At 37.0% G+C, this 25,103-nt stretch overlaps 1 protein-coding gene and 1 long non-coding RNA gene across 19 annotated transcripts in view; one reads left to right on the forward strand and one right to left on the reverse strand.

The window, feature by feature from the left end:
* LOC144613159 (uncharacterized) overlaps nucleotides 1-10,826 on the reverse strand; it is a 158,403-nt gene extending 147,577 nt beyond the window's left edge. The window contains exons 1-2 of the long non-coding RNA XR_013550463.2: nucleotides 10,740-10,826; nucleotides 6,110-6,237 (exon numbers count right to left, since the gene is read on the reverse strand). This is a non-coding gene — a long non-coding RNA (uncharacterized LOC144613159). The remainder of the gene's footprint in view (nucleotides 1-6,109; nucleotides 6,238-10,739) is intronic.
* Nucleotides 10,827-10,851: 25 nt separating this feature from the next.
* Nucleotides 10,852-25,103, forward strand: part of SUPT20H (SPT20 homolog, SAGA complex component) — a 43,575-nt gene continuing 29,323 nt past the window's right edge. For 4 of the 18 annotated variants that reach the window (XM_060637309.2, XM_081795327.1, XM_081795331.1 and 1 more), the window contains exons 1-7: nucleotides 10,926-11,104; nucleotides 13,383-13,479; nucleotides 16,490-16,525; nucleotides 17,181-17,239; nucleotides 17,499-17,565; nucleotides 20,620-20,749; nucleotides 21,727-21,830. In XM_060637309.2, the coding sequence (XP_060493292.1) occupies nucleotides 13,477-13,479; nucleotides 16,490-16,525; nucleotides 17,181-17,239; nucleotides 17,499-17,565; nucleotides 20,620-20,749; nucleotides 21,727-21,830 (399 nt within the window). In that variant the 5' untranslated portion in view covers nucleotides 10,926-11,104; nucleotides 13,383-13,476. The other 14 variants (XM_081795323.1, XM_081795328.1, XM_081795329.1 and 11 more) reach the window with 11 other exon arrangements.

Genomic DNA, 25,103 nt, shown 5'->3' on the forward strand with positions numbered 1-25,103 from the left:
TCCTTTTTAGGGCCACAGATTAGTGTATTATGGGGCCCTATCCTGGTTTACTCAGGTTACCTTTTGATGAAAATTTGGTTCCTTCTAGATCTGTGCTATCATAAACTGTGCCACAATAATAGACTCACTTTTTTATTGTTATATATTTTTGTACTGCTTTATGTTCATGTATTATCTGTCCAACTTTCTTTAAAAAGTTATGACAAAAAAAAAGATGACTTTAGCAACAATCTGAACAAAACTGAGTGGGAGACCCAGGATAAGAAAGGAAGCAGGGACTGCAGGTAAGAGGGACCTACAGCTATCCAGGTGTGAATACAGTAAACCAGAGTGAGAACCATGGAATTGACATCAGAGAGAGGCCAGACCTGACAGGCATTCAGAAATAGGACACCAGAAACTTGAGGACTGGTGAGATGTGGGGCCTAAGAGAGGAGATCTCTAAGCCAGACTCTTATCTGTGGAAAGCTGATGATCACCAGCAGACAAGCATGGAAAATCTGAAGGAAAAGATGTGAATTCATTTTGCACATTTTACATGTGAAAGGCCTCTGGCACAGCAAGTAAAAATGTTGAGTTACCAGAAATGGATAAAACTGAGGACTTGAGAGTCTTTAGCACATGGGCAATAGCCAAATACATGAGACTAGATGAGTTTGAACCAGAATTCTGAGTAAAACTGTATTTACATATAGCATATATTGGCATATGGCATGTAAGTGTCTGTGGTTGCATGTGCATACATTTATTTATTTTGGACATTTTCAAACATATACAAAAGTGGAGATAAAATGCATTACTAATACCTCTTACTCAGTTTCAGTAATTACTAATAACTTACCATTCTTATTTCATCTACCATGTATTTTTTAAGTATTTTAAACCATATTACAAAATTCATAATTTCACCTGTAAACACTCTATTTTGTATCTCTAATAGATAAGGTTCATTTCTGTTATTCTTATAACCAAAAATTCACTGTTCCACCTAATGTTATTGTATTCATTTGCTGGTCTGCCATTATAAAATACCACAGATTTATGTGTTCACATCCCTGGTGTCTCTTTATGTGTCCCCACCTCTTTTTACAAGGGTATGAGTCATATTGGATTAGGGCCCACCTTAACAGCCTCATTTAACTTAATCACCTCTTTAAAGGCTCTATTCCCAACTGTAGTCACATTCTGAGGTACTAGGGATTAGAGCTTCAGTATATGAATGGGGAGAGGGGAGGCACAAAATTCAGCCTATATCAGTTAACAGTAATTCCTTAATATCAACATGGCAAGTTCACAGTCCATTTTCCTACAGTGGTTACCATATCATGTACTGGGTGGATTGTAGTATCACGGTGTTACTTAACATGTTACTCTGTGCCTCTTTTTTCAAGTAAACTGGTAGACCTGTAGGCTTCATTAGATTCAGATTCAATTTCTGATTTTGTGAAAATGTATCATAAATAGTAACAATATGAAACATGACATATGACAAAGCACAGAATATTTGATCATCTCACTATGGTACTGTTAAGGTTGATCAAGTGTTGGCAGCCTGATCCATTTTTTATAAAGTTCTCTTTCAACATTCTACCTAATGGTTATTTGGCAATCATGAGTTATTATTTCCTCTGCCAGCCCAGTCTACTAATAGGCCCATCAAAGGCATTCTTCCTTTCTTTAACACATTTTTTGGTCTCTAGCATTTATTTTTGGTTAAGACTTTCGTCTCCATGCTCACACTGCCCATCTTTTCTTGCATTCTGTCTCCTTTATCCATTAAAGCCTTCAGAAAATTACTCTTGGTTTTAAATTCCCAGTCTGATCATTCCAATATCCATGCCATGTCTGGTTCTGATGCTTGCTCTGTCTCTTCAAACTATATTTTTTGCCTTTTAAAATGTCTTGTAATTTTTTTTTTGATAGCTGGACATGATGCACTATGTAAAAGGAACTGCTGTAAATAGGCCTTTAGTAATATAATGGTGAGGCTTAGGGGAGGGAAGCATTCTACAGTCCCATGAGTAGGCCTCAGTCTTTCAGTGAGCCTATGCCTCTGAACTATGAACCTCACAAGTGCTTCTCTGCCTCCTCCCCATTCCTCCCACATATGGGACAGGATGGCTAGAGTGGGCTAGAGTTGAGTATTTCCTTTCCACCAGGTGATTTAGGCTCTGATAAAACCCCTAATCTGACTAACAGGTTTCCTCTGAGGGCAAACCTTACTAAGAATACAGTTCTTTTTTTTTTTTTTTTAATGGTTCTTCTTCCTCTTCTCCTGCATGAATCATAAGATTTTTCTCTGATATTTACTGTGAGATCCTGGTAGAATTCTTGGAGGTATAAACTTATAAGTGTGGGGGCTGCCTCATGACTGGGTCCCCCTGGAGATTTTAACTCTCAACGTTGTCGACACTGAACCTCCAGCAATTCATTGCAGTTCAGTTTCCCTACCCAGCACTGATTCTCACAGAGGCTGCTGCTCCAATAAGTTGTGAATCTGTAGTCATCTGTCAGTTTCTAATTTGGGGGCAGTGTGTGCCCTGTGACTTCACTTCTCTTGCAGATCTAAGAAGAGCTGTTGATTTTTCAGTTTGTTCATCTTTTTGCTTATTATTAAGATGGAGTATCAACTTCTGAGCTCCTTATATGTGGAACTGGACCTATTATTTCCTAGAAGCATTATTTTCTTATGGGTTGCAAAACAGCGATAACTCTATCATTCCTCCTTCACTTATTCATTGGATGTTTTCTATTAGTTTTTCTTTATCAGCAATTTGGTTACTCTGAATTTCAGTTTGTGTAGGAAAGCAGGGTAATTATTTTTTTAACCTTTATTTACTAATTTCAGAATAATGAATTGGTGTCCTAGCATTCCTCAATGTGACTAGTGAGGTTTTTTTTTTTCTTAAGAAATATTAAGAATTCATGTAGCAATATCAAGAACTTTTGGGGTGGCTCAGTCAGTTAATCAGCCAAACCTTGGTTTTGGCTCAGTTCCTAATCTCATCGTTCATGAGTTCAAGCCTCACATTGGGCTCTGCACTGTCAGCAAGGAGCTTGCTTGGGATTCTCGATCTCTCTCTCTCTCTCTCTCTCTGCCCCTCCCCTGCTCATTCATACTCTCTCTCTCTCTCTCTCTCTCAAAATAAATAAATAAACATTAAAAAAAAGAAAAAAGAATTCATGTACTCTTAACATATTTAATATGCTTCAATCCATCGCAGTAAAAACCTTTTAATTATCCTTGGTGCTGCAAGTATTATTTCTTTTGCCAGTAGGAGCCATTTCAAGCTGGACACTATATAATTGCCTACAGAAACACACACAAACACACATGTGCACATGAAAAGCCAAAGGATTCAGAATATACATGCCTTCTCCTTCTCTCCAAGATCCCAGCTAATTTCCCAATTAGTGGACATGTGTTACATCCACTCACAATTCCACTGGCCAAAGTAAGTCATATGGCAAAATGCAAAGTCACTAGGGTGGGGAAGTATACTCTACCCAAACTTAAGCCATGAGAAAAGTGAATTTTTTTTATTTAAAAAAATTATGAACTAATAAAACTATCAAACTGGGCGTGACGGTTGGTTTTATGTGTCAACTTTGCTAGGCCACAGTACCCACCTATCTAATCAAACAGTAACCCAGGTGTACTGTGAAGGTATTTTGTAGATGTGTTTTTCATCTACAATTGATTGATTCTAAGTAAAGGAGATTATTCTTGATGATATGGGTAGGCCTTTTTCAATCAAGTTTGATTATACACGAAGGCCTTTACAGCAAAAACTGAGGTTTCTTGGAAAAGAACAAATTCTGTCTCAAGATTACAGCATCAACTCCTGCCTGAGTTTTCAGCTTACCAGTCTGCCCTATTTCAGACTTGCCAGCTTCCACAATTGCATGAGCCAATTCCTTAAAATGAAAGAATGACTCTAGCCAAAGCAATTAGGCAACAGAAAGAATTAAAAGGCATCCAAGTTGTGAAGAAGAAATAAAACTATCGCAATTAACAGATGCTATAATACTATATATATAGAAACCCTAAAGAACACACACACACACACACACACACACACACACACACACACACAACTATTAGACCTAATAAACAAATTTGGCAAATTTGCAGAGTACAAGATCAGCACTCAAAAAACTTTTTGTTGTGTTTTTTTTAATACACCAACAATGAATAATCCAAAAAGTAAATTAAGTAATAATTGCATTTATAATATCATCTGCTATGGAGTGAATCATGCCCGCCCCCCCCCCCCATCAATTCCATATGTTGAAGCCCTAATCCCCAATGTGATTGTTTTTTGGAGATAAGGCCTATAAAGAGGTAATTTAAGGTTAAATGACATCATAAGGGTGAGGCCCTGATCTGATAGATTAGTAGCTTTATAAGAACAGACACAAGAGTATACTCTGTCTCCCTTTCCTTCTCTCCCTTCCCACTATGGAAGGGCAAAGTGAGAAGGGAGCTGTCTACAAGCCCAAAAGAAAACTCTCACCAGAAACCACATTGGCCAGAACCTTGATCTTGGATTCCCAGTGTCTAGAACTGTAAGAAAGTAATTTCTATTGTTTAAGGCACTTGGTGTGTGGTATTTTGTTACAGCAACCTAAGCAGACTAAGACAGCATTCAAAAAGATGAAATATCTAGGGATAAATTAGAAAAGTGAAAAGTTTGTGTACTAAAACTCACAAAACATTGATGAAAAACAATTAAAGAAGACCTAAATAAATGGAAAGACATCATGCTCATGGATTGGATTAACACACCAACACTTATTAAAGTGATCTACCAATTCAATACAATCCCTTTGGTATTTTTGCAAAAATGGAAAAGCTAACCCTCAAATTCATATTAAGTTGCAGGATAGCCAAAATAATATTAGAGAGGGGCCCCTGAGTGACTCAGTCAGCTAAGCAGCTGACATCAGCTCAGGTCATGATCTTGCAGTCTGTGAGTTCAAGCCTCATGTTGGGCTCTGTGCTGACAGCACAGAGCCTGGAACCTGCTTGGGATTCTGTGTCTCCCTCTCTCTCTGCCCCTCCCCTGCTTGCACTCTGTCTCTCTCTGTCTCTCAAAAATAATAAACATTACAAACGTTTTTTAAATAAAAAAACTATTTTTTTAATAAAAAATAATATTAGAGAAGAACAAAACTGGAGGACTTACACGTCCCAATTTCAAAACTTACTACAAAGCTACTGTAATCAAAACAGTGTGGTACAGGTTTCTTCCTACTATCCAAAAATGAGTTCCTATGAAACCTTTCATAAACAGAAATGGTAAGGAGTGAAGAAGCAATTACCATAAATTTAGATGGAAAATATTTTTGAACACTCCCAGGCCCCAAAAATAATTTGTAGTAGGCTTTTCTGATACTTTAAAATACATCTTGCTAATGGATGCACAACATACATCAAGATTAAGCACAGATGCTCACAGGTACAGTTCAAAGCTATGATGGCTTGGTGCTGAGATGTAGTTCCCAGGGAAAGAGCTTGGCTGTGCCTCTCTTATGGCTAAGGGTGCACGCTGCCTCTATAAAGACTCACTGCAAAACAAATGCTGAACGGTAGTGTCTCTTTTTACCTTTGGTCATAAAAGCGAAAATCCTTTTCAGATTTCTTTCAGTTAGCAAAAGTAGGTAGTAATGTAGGTCTTTTGTAAAAGCCAAGTGGTATAACACAAACTTTTAAAAAGCAGGGAATACCTATACTGACATAGGATAGACATATAGACCAATGGAATAGAATTAACAGTCTAGAAACAAACCCATACATGCATGGCAGATTGATTTTTTATAAGGAGGTCAAAACCAGTCATTGGGAGTAAGAATAGTCTCTTCAACAAATGGTTCTGGGACAACATACAAAAGAATGGAACAAAAACCTGATTAAACAACATGTACAAAAACTATCTGAATGTGAACCAATGACTTAAATACATGAGCTAAAAATCATAAAATTCTTATAGGAAATCCTACGGTTAAATACTACAAAATTAAAACTAAAATGGAGTCACTTATCATGGCAACAAAATGGTGTTGGGCAATGCAGGCACATTAAAAAATAAATAAAACTTAGCCTTACCTGACAAATTGCAGTAATTTATGGCTCTTCTCAGAAATCAGCACAGGATGCTAGACAATCCCCAATGCCAAGTCTGTTCATAACATCTTTGGACTTTCTTGTTTCTCCTCTCTCTCTTTTCAGTTACACTGATACAAATAAGAAAGAAGACCAAGCAACCAATCAACAGGAAAAGCCAAGTAACTTCCACATTTAACCCCATAAACACCTTTTAGTCTATGAGCAACTTGGAACTCATTATTCTTTTATCCTTGAGTTTCCCAGCTTACAGGTCAAAACAACTGCAATAAACTCATCCTTCTGCTTTATCCTGCAATAAACGCATCCTTCTGCTTCACTCAGTGTGCAGAGTTCGGTTTTTGACAATCCTTATGAACTTGGATTTGGTAATGGGTTTTTTTTTTTTAATTTTTTTTTTAATGTTTATTTTTATTTTTGAGAGAGACAGAGACAGAATGTGAGTGGGTTAGGGGCAGAGAGAGAGGGAGACACAGAATCCAAAGCAGGCTCCAGGCTCTGAGCCGTAAGCACAGAGCCCGACGTGGGGCTCAAACTCACGAGCTGTGAGATCATGACCTGAGCCAAAGTCGGACACTCAACCAACTGAGCCACCCAGGCACCACGGTAATGGGTTTTTAAGTATGATGTCAAAAGCACAAACCATAGTAGAAAAAATAGATAAACTAGGCTTTGTTCAAAAATTTAAGTTTGTGCATCAATGGGCATCAGGAAGACAGTGAAAAGACAACCTACAGAATGGGAGAAAGTATTTGCAAATCATACATCTGATAAGGGTCTAGTATCCAGAATATAGATGAACTCATAACTTAAACAAAGACAACCCAATTAAAAGATAGGCAAAGGAGATGACACAATACTCTACGTGGAAAACCTGAAAGACTCCACCAAAAAGCTGCTAGAACTGATAACAGGAATTCAGCAGAGTTGCAGGATACAAAATCAATGTACAGATATCAGTTGCATTTCTACATACCAATAATGAAGCAACAGAAAGAGAAATCAAGAAATCGATCCTATTTACAATTGCATCAAGAACCATAAAATACCTGGGAATAAACCTAACCAAAGATGTAAAAGATCTGTATGCTGAAAACTATAGGAAATTTATGAAGGAAATTGAAGAAGACACAAAGAAATGGAAAAACATTCCATGCTCATGGATTGGAAGAATAAATATTGTTAAAATGTCAATACTACCCAAAACAATCTACACATTCAATGCAATCCCAATCAAAATTGCACCAGCATTCTTCTCAAAGCTGGAACAAACAATCCTAAAATTTGTATGGAACCACAAAAGACCTCGAATAACCAAAGTAAGTTTGAAAAATAAAAACCAAAGCAGAAGGCATCACAATCCCAGACTGTAGCCACTACTACAAAGCTGTAAACATCAAGACAGTATGGTATTGGCACAAAAACAGACACATAGACCAATAGAATAGAGAATTCAGAATTGGACCCACAAATGTATGGTCAGCTAATCTTTGACAAAGCAGGAAAGAGTACCCAATGGAAAAAAGACAGTCTCTTTAGCAAACAGTGCTGAGAGAACTGGGCAGCAACATGCAAAAAAAATGAAACTAGACCACTTTCTTACACCATACACAAAAATAAACTCAAAATGGATGAGAAACCTAATTGTGAAAGAGGAAACCATCAAAACCCTAGAGGAGCAAGCAGGCAACAACCTCTTTGACCTCAGCCACAGCAATTTCTGACTTGACACATCTCCAAAGCAAGGGAATTAAAAGCAAAAATGAACTATTGGGATCTCATTAAGATAAAAAGCTTCTGCACTGCAAAGGAAACAATCAACCAAACTAAAAGGCAACCAAAAGAATAGGAAAAGATATTTTCAAGTGACATATCGGATAAAGGGTTAGTATCCAAAAATCTATAAAGAACTTACCAAACTCAACACCTGAAAAACAAATAATCCAGTGAACAAATGGGCAGAAGACATGAATAGACACTTTTCCAAAGAAGACATCCAGATGGCCAACAGACACATGAAAAGATGCTCAACATCACTCATCATCAGGGAAATACAAATCAAAACCACGTTGAGATACCACCTCACACCTGTCAGAGTTGCTGAAATTAACAACTCAGGAAACAACAGACGTTGGCAGTGGAGAAACAGGAATCCTCTTGCACTGTTGGTGGGAATGCAAACTGGTGTAGCTGCTCTGGAAAACAGTATGGAGGTTCCTCAAAAAATTAAAATAGAACTACCCTATGACCCAGCAATAACACTACTAGGAATTTACCCAAAGGACACAAGAGTGCAGATGCACAGGGGCACATGTACCCCAATGTTTATAGCAGCACTTTCAACAATAGCCAAATTACAGAAAGGGCCTAAATGTCCATCAACTGATGAATAAAGATGTGGTTTATATATACAATGGAATACTACTTGGCAATGATAAAGAATGAAATATGGCCCTTTGTAGCAGCATGGATGGAACTGGAGGGTATTATGCTAAATGAAATAGGTCAGTCAGAGAAAGATATCATATGTTTTCACTCATATGTGGAACTTGAGAAACTTAACAGAAACCATAGGGGAAAGGAAGGGGAAAAATATAGTTATAAACAGAGAGGGAGAACCATAAATTCAGAGAACAAACTGAGGATTGATGGGTGGGGAGCAGGGGAGAGGGGAAAACGAGTGATGAGTATTGAGGAGGGCACGTTTTGGGATGAGCACTGGGTGTTGTATTTAAGCGATGAATCATGGGAATCTACCCCCCAAACCAAGAGCACACTGTGTACAGTGTATGTTAGCCAACTTGATAATAAATTATATTGAAAAAAAAAAAAAAAAAAGAGGCAAAGGACTTGAATAAAGTAACAAAAAAATAACTTGAATAAAAAAAAATAACTTGAATAATATCTTCTCCAAAGATATATAAATGGACAAAAGGGCATGAAAAGATGTGCAACACCACTATCCTTAGGAAAATGCAAATCAAAACCACAATGAGATACTATTTCATACCTAGTAGGATGGCTATAATTTAAAAAAAGAAGAAGAAAAAGAAGAAGGAAGAGGAGGAGGGGAAGGAGAAATGTTGGTGAGGATGTGGAGAAACTGGAACCACCACACATTGTTAGTACATAAAATGTCTCTGCCACTGTGGAAAATGGTTTATCAACTCCTCAAATATTTAAGGATAAGATCACCATATGACCCAGAAATTCCACTCCTAGTATTTGGCAAAAACTCTCTCCATGATTTTAGTCTGCCTTGTGGGACATGTATCAACCAGTTGTAGCAAGAATCCTAAATCAGATTACAAAGAACTCCCACCTAGATATCTGATCACCTTCAATATCTGATCAAACTCTCAATCTCCACCCTTGGTGTCTGATCACTCTGACAGAGACCCTTCAGCCAGAACCCTGTCAAGTCAACTTAGCCAGAATTCCTCCAATCCCTGATATTTCTTACTAAGAAATTTCCATCCAAAAAAAAAAAAAAAAAAAAAATAGAGGGAGAGAAAGAGGCAAAAAAAAAAAAAAAAAAAAAAAATCCACCCACTGCCCTCCAACTCTGCTCCTTGGCTATAAATCCCTACTTGTTCATGCTCTATTTGGAAGTGAGCTCAGTTCTATACTGAGGTCTCTTTCCCTCTTTTGCAAGAGTTCCTGATTAAAATCTCTTTTTAATACTTGAACTATGTCAGGCCCTGTTTTCTGTAATAGTATATACCATCCTACACCCCCCCCCAATTGAAAACCAGCACTCAAATTATTCCACACAAATATCCATAGCAGCACTACACACAATAGCCCAAAGGTGTAAATAACCTAAATGGTAACCAATGGAGGAATGCATACAATTGTGGTATTTACATACAATGGAACAGAATATAAACCATAAAAAGGAATGAAATACTGATACTGATACTTGCTACAAGGTGCGTGGACCTGGAAAACATTATACTAAGTGAAAGACACAAAAAAGGTCACACACTCCATTTATGTGAAATATCCGTATTAGGTAAATACACCAAGTAATTATTGTCTGCTAAAGTCTAAGAGAGGGAAAAATGGAAAGTCCTTAACAGGGGTGATGAAAATGTTTTGGAATTAAGAGTTGTTGGTTGCACATCGTGAACGTAACAAATGCTACTGAATTATACTCTTAAAATGTTTCATTTTATATTCTGTGAATTTCACCTCAATAATAACAATAAAGTTTATAACCAAAAAATCAAAGTTGTTTAAAGGTACAGAACTGCAATCAGACATTGCAATATATCCTGGTTATTCCATTTCTGAATTGTTAGAACTCCCCAGTGAGGTTACTTTTGTCTGTTTTTCGGAATTTTTTAAACATTAAATTCATTGGCATTTTACAACACACTATCGAGGGCTGAATGGCTTGGACTAGTAACTGTAGGAATGGTGACATTTCCTTCCATTTGCATGGGTTGGGCAATAAAAGCTCAGGGCAAGTTTCCTCGTTCTAGAAATTCAAAAAGGCACCCTACCCACCAAATAGCCACATCCTATCCCGCATTTTACAGTACTGGAAGATGGGCCAGCGAAGGAGAATATGGACCCCGCCCCCTGCCGGACCTCAGTCCCCACGAACCTTGTAGGGACCAACCCTGGCGACAGCACCCCCGGGCTCCGCGAGCCTCCTGGGTGCCACCGAGACGTCCCAGCTCCACCTCTTCCGCCCGCGGTTTACAGGCTCGCTCCGCCCTGCGCGCCAGTCGGAAGTGCGGACGCCGGAACCACCCTTCAGCTGAGCTGCGGCGCGCCCGTGAGGTACGTGCGGAGCGAGCCTGCAGCCTCCAGCGCGGGGCCCGTTCCCGCATGCCGCGTTCCGGCAAAGTCAGCGGCGCCGTCATGACGCCCAGCGCGCCCGCATCCCGCACAGGTGGGCGGTGGCGGGTGGGAGAGGCGTGACCGCTGCGGACGGTTAGGCACGCGAGATCTTGGCCGGGGTCAGAGGTGAGTGAGCGGTTTCCCGAGTGGCTTTTCGCGGCTTTCCAGACCCCGGATCCCGCAGGAGGAGGACGGTGTTCCCGTAGGCGGGGCGGGCTGAGCTGAGCACCACCCGCCCCCCCCGGCCCTGCACCCTCCAGGTAGTCGCCTCAGTTGCCTCTCGAAGTGCTAACAAGCAACGCTTTTCGTTGTAGTTTTCATTTTTGGATTCCAGGTGTAGGTATTTCCGGAAATTCCCGAGAATTTCGCGTGGCGCTTCTGGGGATTGGGGGGAGGGTTTCTTGGTGTCCATATTGAATAAAGGCTGGTCGCCTGGCTGTTGAGTTGCGGCGTTATACTGCTAAACCCTAAGTTGTTGGAAAGAAAACAGTTCGAACAGTTGAAGAGTCAGATCGATCAGGAAAAGCGATGGAACCGATTGCGAGTTTTACAGTTGGATTAATTGCTGGTTGTCGCATTGGTTACCGGGAGTTCAGAATTTAACTTAATAGCTAACTGCTCCTGGAAACCATCTCTTGTAACCTTCGCTTGAAGGAGGGGCTGCGTTTTCCTAAGTACAATACATTAAAGTCCCGGGTAGGAAAATAGTGATGAACAGAATTTTCGGGGTTAGATTGGGTGCAGTGTACTCCGTGTACATGTTGAGAACCATGAAGTAAAGTTAGATCAAAATTAAGGAAAAATATGTATATTAGTCTGAGCAGAATTGGGTCTTTTTTTTTTTTTTTTTTTTTTTTTTAGTGTTTTGTTTTTAAAAACCTAAAAATGGGTGCTGGATTGAATAGCCTGAAGGTCGTAAGCTTTACTAGAAAGAATCTAAGTAAAAATTGAGAGAGGTGTGAACTGAATTTGTCTGTGTGTGATCTTGGGAAAGTCGTTAGTTTTGAGTGCCTTATCCTGTAAAATGGAGATGATAATTTCAGTGGTTTTCTCACAGTGTCTGGCAAATCCTGTATACAATCATAATGTTTGGTTTGTAAGTTGTACACGTAGTTAATGGTTTTTATCTATAAAACTTAAATAAAGTTTGCTAAGCCTCGTCTTCCCATCCTCCCTCCCCCAATTTTCGTGGAAGAAGATCTGATTTGAAAATCACTGCATTTTGCCTCTACCTGGTATGCCTTCATCTTTAGATTCATTGGTCAGAAAGTTTTCACCTTAACTTAAATTCATATTCAATCTCAGAGCTATTGCAAGGTAGGATTAATGTCTTACTTTTTAAGATACTATTCCTGGAACTTGTATGATGCCTGTCACTTGTTTTTGTTTGTTTCTTGAACCCAGACTGGCAAAACCTAAGCTTTGGGCTCACCAGAAACCAAAATCATTTTACAGTGGAAAAACACTGTTTTTTGTCACTTGAAGATGTGCTTTTTAGCTTAGTGTTATGTAGACAGACAAGTTAGAGGGTGTTAGATATAGAATTAGACTTTGAATTGCCTGGAGAGTTTCAAAAATGCTGGTCCCAGTAAATATTGGGGTGCCTGGGTGTTTTAGTTGGTTGAGTGTATGACTCTTGATTTCTGCTCAGGTCAGGATCCCCGGGTCTTGGGATCAAGCTCTTCTGCCTCAGGCTCTGCACTGAGTGATGAGCCTGCTTACGATATTCCCCCCCCACCCCCATCTCTCTCTCTCTCTCTCTCTCTCTCTCTCTCTCAATCTCAATACATAAATAAATGCTGATCCCTGGTTCCTACTCCAGACCAATTAATCAGAATCTCTGGAAGATATGACATGGGTATACCACTTTTTAAAACTCCCCAAGTTATTATGTTGTGCAGCTAGGATGAGAATCCATGTGTTAGAGGAATGAGATTCTTCAGCAGTGTATCCAGTTTGCTTGAGGAAGGAATGGATGGAGGAACTGGAGATGCATCTGGCATCTGGAATATGTAGCTTGGGACGTTTAGGGGAATATTTTTAGAGGACTTTTATCAGCAGGTATGATTTGTAAAGTGAACTGTACAATGACCCATGGGAACAATGACAGCAACAGTGGTGATGGAGAGATTAATAAACATTCTTTTCTCTCCTGGATGTTAAGTATTTTGAAGAAAGCGAGTAATGATTTCAATTTGCAAACTTTTTTTGCCGTACCTAATAAAAACTGTACCTTTCAACAATTGAAAAGATTGTGGTATGTGATTTCTTTGCTGCTGATTATTTAAAAATGTACTCAAAAATTTATATTTTTCAAATGGTTTTCCTTGTTAATAATGAAATAATCTCATTGCTCATAATAGCTTTATGTTAATATGGGTTTCTTTTGCTTTTGATTTTTTAGTACTATAAGATTGATATTAAAGACATGGTTTTCACTCCTCTTCATCAACACACATAAGTTTACTCTTCATTTTGGACCCCTATTTTATACCACAATGGTAAGTTGTAGCTCATTATGTTTGTGGTTGTATTTTAGAATGTTCTCTTCCTTCATCTCCATAAAAATACTGTATTACGGGTACAGAAATACTTAATGTATGCCCAAGTTAACCTAACTGGTGAATTACTTAGCAATCACCTGCAAAATCTGTTTCAGAAAATAGGGGGCTTATCTCTCAATTCAATGTTGAAATTATGCCCAACTTAAACTGATCAATTATCTGTCCTTATCTTTGTGAAGTATTAAAAAATACTTACCTTCTGGGCGCCTGGGTGGTTCAGTTGGTTGAGCGTCTGACTTCAGCTCAGGTCATGATCTCACGTCTCGTGAGTTCAAGCCCCGTGTCAAGGTCTGTGCTGACAGCTCAGAGCCCGGAGCCTGGTTCGGATTCTGTGTCTCCCTCTCTCTCTGCCCTTCCTCTGCTCACTCTGTCTCTCTCTCCTTCAAAAATAAACATTTAAAAAAAAAAATGTTTTTTAAATAGTTACTTCTTTCTGCCATAGTCAAATCACTGCCAAGGAGGATGGGTATAAATACAATGGCTTTGGAGGACACAGGTTTCTCATATTTTAAAACTTCTCTTAATTTAGATTTTTTTCTTTAATTCAAAAACAAATGTAACCTGCTTACCGCAAATAACATTTTGAGCAGCATCCATGTTGGATTTTAATGGCACATTTCTGTTCACTGACTTACAGTCATTAAACATACTAGGGACTGACTGGGCGTTTACCTTTTGCCATTAAAAAAAATAAAGACATGGAAAAAATTATTAAGTTTTAAAGAATCAGCAGCATTTGACAATGAAAAAATAAACACTGACCACCGTGTTGAATAAACCTTTGAGAACAGTTCTCTTCTTTTCCAATCTTGTGTATCCACCACTGCCCTGTTACAGAAAAGTAGAGCTGCTGAGGCGCCTGAGTGGCTCAGTCAGTTGAGCATCTGAGACTTCGGCTCAGGTCGTGACCTCGTGGTTTGTGACCCTAGTTGGGCTCTGTGCTGACAGCTTGGAGCCTCCTTAAGATTCTGTGCCTCCCTCTCTCTCTGAAAAATAAACAAACATTAAAAAATTTAAAAAAAAAATAGTGGAGCTGTTACAATGAGATGCTGACCTTGACTTACATTTTGCATCCATATTAGCTATCAATTCCTTCTTAAATGTTGGGAGGAAGTAGTGAATAAATGATATTTATGTTTGCATTTGCAGTTCTATCTCTCTAGAGCTTTTGAAGTTTTGATTTCAGAAGATGAGGTACTTACTTGAGAAGACTAACAATAGCCAGTTGTCCTCAAGTGTACATTTGATTGTGTTTATTGTAATTTTTTATATAAATTTACTTTAAGGTCTTATGAGCAAAATAATTTAAAAACCTTATATATTTGTTCAGAGTACTCATCCAGGAAATGGTTTATACTCAAGAATCTCATCTTGAATCCTGGGAACCAATTTCATTTTAAATCTCCTGCTCATAAGATTTTTTTCATAAATTGGTATAAATTTATTTTAACAACCTTTTGAAATGATGGCATATTTCAGATTTTTTTTACTTTTAAATTTTAGGTGTTTAGTAATGCGTTTTTTTTTTTTTTTATTGCAGTAAAAACGCAAACTATTTTTGTAATCCTACGAATTCTCCATCCTTACGACTAGAGTGGCAGGGGCACTTAAACCTTTTCACAATTTCCAAAGGCTGGCAATATTTCTTTTTTCCATTGCATTCTTGGGATTTTGGTGGGTGCTAGTTTTACTACATGGAATTTGGTAGGTTGAATTATTGGAGTCTACAAAATAAAAAATTTAGGTCCTTGTATGTTAACAATGAAAGCTCTCTGACTCTTGATGGAATTAAAAATTAAAGAGGACTATCATTGTGAATGAAAAATACTGTAATCCTGTGTGGTAACCAAACCACAAAACTAGAAAGAGATATCATTGGTGTTAAGTTTTCTTATTTAAAACTTAATACTTTTTATTCTTAGATGTCCTTACAAAAGAAAGCTTTACAAATGAGGAAGTCAGAGACTCATCTTCTCTTGGCTTGAAATCATGGTCTCTAAGAAATGGATGAAGGGTGGGAATCTACTATAAGATCTCAAACCCTATGTGCAGTAATAAAACTATTACTTCATTCTAGATACATTTTCTTTTACATTTTAGTATTGAGTTAATGATGAGTCTATAATTAATGACATCTTACAATTATAATTGGCTTTTCTTAATATTACCTGAAAGCCTGGCTGGCTGTCAGTTAAGCGTGTGACTCTTGATTTCAGCTCAGGTCATGATCTCAACAGTTCATCAAGCTCTGTGAGATCAAGCTCTGTGGCGAGCTTGGCACTGTGTGTGGAGCATGCTTAAGATTCATCTTAAGATCTCCCTCTCCCTCTGTTTCTCTATCAACTCACTTGCTGTCTCAAAAAAATTTTTTTTTTTTTACCTAGGTTACTGATAACATGCTTATAACTGATGGTATCTTAAAGTCATTGAAACATGGTAATGATAGCCATCATTTAATGCATTTCTAGTAGGCACTGACCTAGAAACTTTATATTATAGATTCTCTGCATTAAGATACTAGAAATTTCTATATTGGTGTTATGTACCAATATAATAGCTCCCCCAATTTTCAGGATTCCTAGCAGATTCACTTTAATTGCATGCTTGATAGCCATATATTTTCCTGAATGGTGCTCTTAGAGTGTTGTAGAAGTTAAAGTTCATAAAGTGGTAGTAGTTTCTCTGACTCTTGGCTCTGTAGCCAGAGAAAACCATTTTAGCATTTCTGATATAATTTGTTGTCCTAATCAGGTGCCCAAGACTGCCATGTTTTCTCTTTGTAACATATCTCTAACATAGAGTGGGGTGGGTAGAGGGTACAAAAATAGGAAAATATGTTAGATGTATTTTAGGAAATAAAACATACTTAAACACTTAACTAGAAATGTTATATGTATATTAAATTTTTTGTGAGAATAATATCAAATACACTATTTACTCTTTACAGCAACAAGCTTTAGAACTAGCTTTGGATCGTGCTGAGGTGAGGCATGACTAAGTTACATATGAAATAGTGTCGTCTTAATTTGTCTTAATTAACCAAACTCAGTTTTAAGAGATTTTTATATGTGGTTGTCAAATGAGTACGTTAACATTTTAGGACAAGTATGCATATAATTTTGCTATAAATTATAAAAATACTTTGTGATGATGTTTAGGTCATCTGTTAGAATTCTCAATAATGTTGTGGAATAAAAATTATTGAATAAAGACATAGGATTTCCAAAATTATGTTTTCCTGTTTTGATAAGTTTTCTAATTATTCAATTAATGGGGAAGATAATTCAAAATGTATAGATTTCTTGCACTTGGATACGCTGTGCATATTCTAAGTAACCATAAAACATATTGAGAATAATTTTGACCTGTGAAACCTCAGTTCTGAAACTATATAATTTTTTTTATATCATAGCAGTGAAATATTATGCTAAGTTTTAGTACAGTTTAAATTTCACTTGTTTGTAACATATATTTAGAAGTTAAGTAGTTTTTCTCCAAGGTATAATTTTAATATGAATCAGATTGAAGCGACTAAATAGTCTGTTCAGTCTTAACCCGTGTTTTAAGTATATTTAATATAGCTGTTCATGTGCTAATAAGCAAAAGGCAAACTGTTTTCATAAACTTTTCTTTTTTAGTATGTTATTGAAAGTGCCCGACAGAGACCTCCTAAAAGGAAATACCTGTCTAGTGGAAGGTATGAATATTTTATTTATTGGTATTTTAGATTATTTAAAATACGATATCTACCATTTATTGCATTCCTACTAGGCACTGTGCTGGAAATGTTATAGGTACTTTACGTGTATTTGAAATTTCTGAGTTGATATTAGTTACTATATCCAGCTTACCTTATCCTCGGTTTGGGGGAAATTGGGGGGAAAAATTATGGGAAAATTCAAAATAACATCCATTTTATGATTAGAATATTCACATTTTGTTTCATTAAATTTTAGAAAATCTGTATTTCAAAAACTTTATGACTTATATATTGAAGAATGTGAAAAAGAGCCTGAGGTTAAGGTAAGTATAAATTTTTTATGTTTTTACGGCTTTTGAAATGTAGAGGAACAGGGACATTTGAAAGATTTACATTTGAAGCAGGTAATGATTTATATTTTTGTGAGAGAACTAACATCTTTCCTAGCCAGACTCTAGCCAGTTTTGCAGCTGACCCATAGCCTTGGCTAATCTGGCACCAAGTAGAGATCACCTGCTTAGGTAGGAGAGACGACCAGTGTTTATCGAGTAACAGAAAATCATTGAGAAGTCCAAAGAAGCAAAGCTCCTATATATATTATCTTTTGCTTCTTTTTCCCCTGATAAGTGATTTGTAGACTGGAAGAAAAAGTAACCTGTTTCCTCGTGGTGATTTGTACTGGAAATTTAAAGGTTTTACAGGATGTAGGACATTCAGGTGTGATAATAAAAGATGAATTTGGTCACAAATATTAGTTCCAGATTAGATTAACAACTCATTTTTAATTAGCATAAAAGTATGGGTAGTAGAAATGTAACAAATTGATTCCTTAAGATCTTTTGGACTCTTGGGGTATAAAAGCCTTAAAAAGTTTCTATGTGCGGGGCGCCTGGGTGGCTCAGTCGGTTGAGCATCCAACTTCGGCTCAGGTCATGATCTTGTGGTTCGTGAGTTCAAGCCCCGCACCAGGCTCTGTGCTGACAGCTCAGAGCCTGGAGCCTGTTTCAGATTCTGTGTCTCCCTCTCTCTGACCCTCCCCCATTCATACTCTGTCTCTCTCTGTCTCAAGAATAAATAAATGTTAAAAAAAAATTAAAAAAAAAAAAAAGTTTCTATGTGCTTCTTTAAAAATGAATACCATTTTTTCGTGAGTTTGAGCCCCGTGTTGGGCTCTGTTCTGACAGCTCAGAGCCTGGAGCCTGCTTCAGATACTGTGACTCCCTGTCTCTCTGCCCCTCCCCTGCTCTGTCTCTCAAAAAATAAATAAACTTAGAAAAAAAAAAAAAGAATACATTTTACTTTTTAGACAAAAAATTAGTAGAATTACAGTAATATCCTGCCTTTAAAATCTTCACTAGGAGAAAATGTTAAATATTGAGTAAATTTTACACTGTGTTTCTCATAAGTTTTTTTGAGGTATAATTGATATACAATAAATTACATGTGTTTAAAATATATATTTTGTAAGTTTTGACATATATGTACACCCATGAAGCCATCATCACAATATAACAAATATGTCCATCACTTCAGAGACAGAATTAAGGTAGGAGAGATAAAGGTTCTAAATTGGGTTTGGCAGCCCTTACCTGCCAACTGAATCTTGCCCACTGCACGTTTTTGTAAATGAGGTTTTATTGGAATCCAGCCACACCCATTCATTGTCTGTGGCTGATTTTGAGGTACAACAGCAGGGTTGAGTATAGCCCACAAGCCTAATACGCCTTCTGGCCCTTTAAGAAAGAAATTTTCTGACCTCTGATCTGTATATTGACCCAAAAACTAAGTGGAAACCAACTTTTATTGTCTTGAAGAGATGCTGTCACACTTTTTCTGACTATTCTGTCATGTGTCAAATTACGACTTTTTTTTAACTTTATTTTTTATTTTTATTTATTTATTTATTATTATTATTATTTATTTATTTATTATTTATTTATTTATTTATTTTTTTTTTTTTGAAATTTACATCCAAATTAGTTAGCATATAGTGCAACAGTGATTTCAGGGGTAGATTCCTTAGTGCCCCTTACCCATTTTGCCCATCCCCCTTCCCACACCTCCTCCAGTAACCCTCAATTTGTTCTCCATATTTATGAGTCTCTTCTGTTTTGTCCCCATCCCTGTTTTTATATTATTTTTGTTTCCTTTCCCTTATGTTCATCTGTTTTGTCTCTTAAAGTTCTCATATGAGTATGACATTTTCTTTACACTTGAAAATACTTTAAAATTTTAGTCTCTTTACTAGTTTTTTGAAGTAAATGTTGATTTGCTTTTTTTTTTTTTTTTTTTAATTTTCAAAATGCTGGATTTTTTGTTTCCTGGTCACAATAAATCAGTTTTTCATTTCTCTGTGCATAAAACTGTATGTATACATGTTTAGTATAAAATATAGAAATAGGTTTGTTTTTTGAGATTCTGCAGAAATACTCTATTGATTCAATTTTTTATAAATAAGATGTGATGAAGTGAATTCTTATATCTATGTGGGTTTCATTTTAAATCGTAGGCATTTGTAAAATAATGAATTTTTAGGTATGTGTATTATATTTTCTGATGGTTTTTGGTGTTTTTATTAAAATAGTTTCTAAGGAGCTGTTAAATTGAATTTGTCGGAAATTGCTTAAATTCCTAATTTCCTCTTCTTTTTAAAAATTTTTTAACGTTTATTTTTGAAAGAGAGAAAGTGGGAGAGGGGCAAAGGGAGAGGGAGGCAAAGGATTCAAAGCAGAGGGATGTCCCTTGCAGAGGATATCTCTGCGCTGACAACAGAGAGCCTGATGTGGGACTCGAATTCAAGAACTTTGAGATCATGACCTGAACTGGTGTTGGATGCTTAACCGACTGAGCCACCCAGCACCCCAGTTTTCTTATTTCCTCTTACAAGCTAGGTGTCTTTGAGCCTAACATTACAACTGACTAGAGCTGTTGATTTGTTTAGATCTAATTATGCCAGAAAACGTGTTAAGAAGCAGATACCTATAATAGTACAACTGAAGATAAAACCCCAAATTCTTTATTTATTTTTGTGTAGACTTAAATTTAATAGAAACTAATTATATGGCATCTGTGTTTTATATGTTTGCATTTAATGGTTTTACTCTTCACTTAAATATTTTTGTTATATTCTATTTATGTACTCAAAGATACATATTTCATATATGGACAACTTTTTTCTTTGTCGTATGAACTAATTTCTATAAAATGTAATCAAAATTAAGTTTATGTAAATGTTCTGTATTTGGTAGCTGTAGTGTTTGTGCATTTTCCTCATATGTGGAAAGAGCACCAAAAGATAATTGATCTAATTTTGTTAAAATAACATTTTTGTTAGGGTTATGCCTGATTATTTTCATGAGCTCTGCCTCTTTTTAAAGCAGAAATTAAGAAGAAATGTGAATTTGTTAGAGAAGCTTGTTATGCAAGAGACATTATCCTGTTTAGTGGTCAACCTATACCCAGGAAATGAAGGATATTCTCTGATGCTCAGGGGAAAAAATGGATCAGGTAAGAACCTCCAAAGAGCTACAGCCACAGATATCCCTCTGCAAGGCAGGGTGTGCTGTCTTCTAGAAGTAGAAGTGGTCTGTCCTTCAGGTCATTGATGACTTGATAAAAGAACCCTTTGAGTCCAAATTTTCCTCTTTACTATGTTTTGTTAGAAATTATCTCTAAGATGATTAGCCTTCATGAATATGCATTTGTAAAGAATTCTAATTGAGGTAGGTCTTTGAAGTTAAATTGTATAAGACCCAACCTTTAAATAATTGTCACAATTTTCTATTTCTATTTATACTTTAAGATAGCATAAGGTGTTTTATGTTTTTCTTCTGTATTCTGACTGTACTGAGTCTGAAACCTTCAAAATTAAGCAGATTCACTGCCTTTTGAATAATTTTTCATATTTACATTTCTATTAATGTAAACTTGAAAATAGAGTTTTGGAATATAAGCACTCTTAGATCTCACTAAAGACATCTTAGAAATGTGTTATGGTGATGATGATGTGGGTTCTACAAGGAAATCACCTATTTAAGAATTTTTTCTTCTGTTGATAATGTATTGTAAAATGTAACAGCCAGAGAATTTTGTTCTGTGACCGTTTTTCATATGAGGTACCAAATTATCACTCTTATTTTCAGATTAGATTAAGTTGTTTTAAAGGGAATTTTCAGTTACCAGCATTGGAATTTTATCATATTCTCATTTTTGCACTACTGGCTGTGGTTTGCATTATGTTGTTATGCCAGATTCTTTTTCACATGTGTTGAAGGTTTTCTCCTTTCTGGCCTAAAATTGTATACAGTTTACCAAGTCTTATAGCAGTATGTGAAGTGATTTATTTGTAAGACAAATAAAGAAGGACTTTAGAAGAGCCTTTTGGATTTATTTGCTTTATTTTTTTATGAAAACTCATTTAAATTATGCACCTAAGCTTTGTGGTGAGCCTGATATTTTCAGAAACTTTATGTTTTAAAATTAAGATTCTGAGACCATTCGACTGCCTTATGAAGAAGGGGAATTGCTTGAATACTTGGATGCAGAAGAATTACCTCCAATTTTGGTTGATCTCCTAGAAAAATCTCAGGTACAAATTTGTCTCTTTAAAATTTCATTAGGGGGGCGCCTGGGTGGCTCAGTCGGTTGAGTGGCCGACTTCGGCTCAGGTCACGATCTCACGGTCTGTGAGTTTGAGCCCCGCGTCGGGCTCTGTGCTGACAGCTCAGAGCCTGGAGCCTGTTTCAGATTCTGTGTCTTCCTCTCTCTGACCCTCCCCTGTTCATGCTCTGTCTCTCCCTGTCTCAAAAATAAATAAAATGTTAAAAAAAATTTTAAAAGGGGCGCCTGGGTGGCTCAGTCGGTTAAGCGGGCGACTTTGGCTCAAGTCACGATCTCGCGGTGAGTTCGAGCCCCGTATCGGGCTCTGTGCTGACAGCTCAGCCTGGAGCCTGTTTCAGATTCTGCATCTCCCTCTCGCTGACCCTCCCCTGTTCATGCTGTCTCTCTCTGTCTCAAAAATAAAATAAAAACGTTAAAAAAAAAAAAATTTTTTTTTCTTTTTTTAAATAAAAATTTAAAAATAAATAAATAAATAAAATTTCATTAGGGTCGCCTGGGTAGCTCAGTCAATTAAGTGTCCGGCTTTGCCTCAGGTCATGATCTCGTGGCTTGTGAGTTTGAGCCCCGCATTGGGCTCTGTGCTGACAGGTCAGAGCCTGGAGCCTGCTTCAGATCCTGTGTCTCCCTCTCTCTCTGCCTCTCCCTCTGCTCACACTCTCTCTCTCAAAAATAAACAATAAAAAAAAATATTTTTTAAATGTCCTTACATTTGTCATCTCTGTGGTGTTTGTTATAAATGTTACTTATATTTAAATGATATTAAATTCTCAATGGTGTTTGGAATAGGAAGTGAGACATTGTATGTAATTAGGTGGTAACCATTTTATTGTGGGATACTTACCCTTAGGCTGTACTGAAATGTATAGATTTAGTTGATTCTTCTAAAATTCCTTTAATAATTGGCTCATTTGTTAGAAATTTCTCTATACCTACAACAAGGATTATGGGAGAAACTCCTAACTTTGGCTTCACTCCAGCGATACTGTATACTTAGGGAAAAAAGGCCATCTGATGGGAACTTGCATTTTCTTCTAGCCCTAGTCGTCTAGAGGTCTGTCCACACTTTCTGCCTGCCTTTCTGTTAAAATGGATGAAAAGTATTCTGTTCTTAAGAAATCTCCTCTAGTTGTCTTCTGGATGCTCCTTCTCAAGGATTTGTGACTATAACCTCTCCTTCTATCATCTCTTTACCTCTTTCTACTAGATGAAAAATACAAGCATATTTTACTGTATCTCAACTTAAAAAAATAATCCTCCCTTGATCCCGTGTCCTTCTTCAGCTAGTGTTGTACAATTCTGCTTTTCTTGATGGCAAAGCTACTCACAAAGTTGTCTATAATCATACTGTCTTTTTTTCTCACATCCCGTTATTTTCTCTGCCCACCTCTTTCAGCATTATAACATCACCATTCTACAGAGGCAGTTTTGTCAAGGTTACCAATGATCTCCATGGCACAGAATCAGTTGGTCACTTTTCTGTTCTCATCTTTAATTGGTCTCAACAAAATACAGTGCAAATGAACTTTCCTCCTTGAAACACCCTTCTTTTGGCTTCTGAGACATCTCATTCTGGTTTTCCTCTTCTCTCTGTTCCTTCAGTCTTCTTTACTGTCTTCCCTCTTCCACTCCTAAATGTGTGCAGGTTTCAGAGTTTATTCCTAGGCCCTCTATTCTTTAGTAACACCGTCTCTGGATGATCTCAGCCAGTGTCAGGAGTTGAAAAATGACATCTAGGGGTGCCTGGGTGGCTCAGTGTGTTGGGCATCTGACTTTGGCTTCGGTCATGGTTTCATGGTTCGTGAGTTTGATCCCCGGGTTGAGCTCTGTGCTGACAGCTCAACCTGGAGCCTGCTTCAGATTCTGTGTCTCCCTCTTTCTCTGCCTCTCCCCCACTGACACCATGTCTCTATTTCTCAAAAATAAATAAACATTAAAACAATTTTTTTTATTAAATAAAATAAAAGTGACATTTTATCCCTTGCTTATATCTTCAGGACTATTCCTTCAAGCTCCAAACTTCTGTTTACTAGGAAATGTAGTAGCTTCCTCAAACTTAAAATGACAAAAACAGAACTTTTGATTTTGCCTTCCAAAACAGTTCTCGTCCTTCTAATCTCAGACTCTGCTCTGACCTTTTACGTTCAGTCCAACAGTAAATGTCAGCTGTACCTTCAAAATATGTATGGTCATGACCTGCTGTAGTTACCTTGCTGAGCATTTTGCTTTCATTCTGGAACCCCAGAAATCAGTTCTCCACAGACAACTAGATTCAGCTTATAAAACAAACAATAGGAAAAAAAAGTTCCCTGGCTTCAAATTCTTCAGTGTCTTCTCACTGTATAAAACCTCTGTCTTCTTGTCTTCATCTCCTGATTCTCATCCCAGTCTTTATACTCCAGCCATGCATTGTTCTTTATGTACTAAAACACACCAGGTATATTCCTACCTTAAGGCCTGTCATCTGCTATTCCTTCTGTCTGGAATGATCTGTGCCAGATGTCCAGTCCTTTGTTGTGATTCAGGCCTAAGCTAAAAAGTCACTCCTTCAGAGAGGTTTCTTTCTGAGCAAACAATCTATGTTAGCTCCTCCCTATTTTATTTCCTTTTTAGCATTCATCACTAAGATTATCTTGTTTATTTCTGTACATGTTTATTGCCTGTCTTCCCACACTGAGAGCAAATGTTGTCCCACCACCTGTATATCTGTGAAGCTTCTTTAGTGCCTGGCCTATAGTTCACGTTGTCATGGACATAATGATGACTCATAGCATAGAAAGTCACAGGCTCCAGTAAAAGTTCTGAAAGCGTGAAAAAACAACACTTTATATAAATGACTAATGTAGATTGTAATTAGCAAGACTTGAATTATAAAGGTCCTTACTTTTGGGCTTATAAAAGGATTGGAAAACAGACAATATTTGAATTTATAGTTCACTTTCTTCCTTTTATTAATAAAGACTGTCCTATTTCTGGATATCTTAGAGCGAATAGAAGTTTCATCTAGAAGCTGAAACTGGCAGGGTTGATTGACACTTGATAACAAAAGACAAACTTGGTAACAATGACAGAGTTAGCAAAGTATAACAGCCAGTGAGCGTCAAGAATAGCATTTCCAGTGATTTGTAATATTAATAGTATATAAATGTCAAAACCCAATCTATAACTAAGAAACCATTAAACAATTTGAAACTGCTTGTTGAGTCATAATGATGAACATAAAATAATTCCTTGGAAAAGTTTA

Source organism: Panthera onca, chromosome A1 (genome assembly GCF_046562875.1).
Source record: "Panthera onca isolate mPanOnc1 chromosome A1, mPanOnc1 haplotype 2, whole genome shotgun sequence".
In the NCBI taxonomy this organism is placed as follows: domain Eukaryota; kingdom Metazoa; phylum Chordata; class Mammalia; order Carnivora; family Felidae; genus Panthera; species Panthera onca.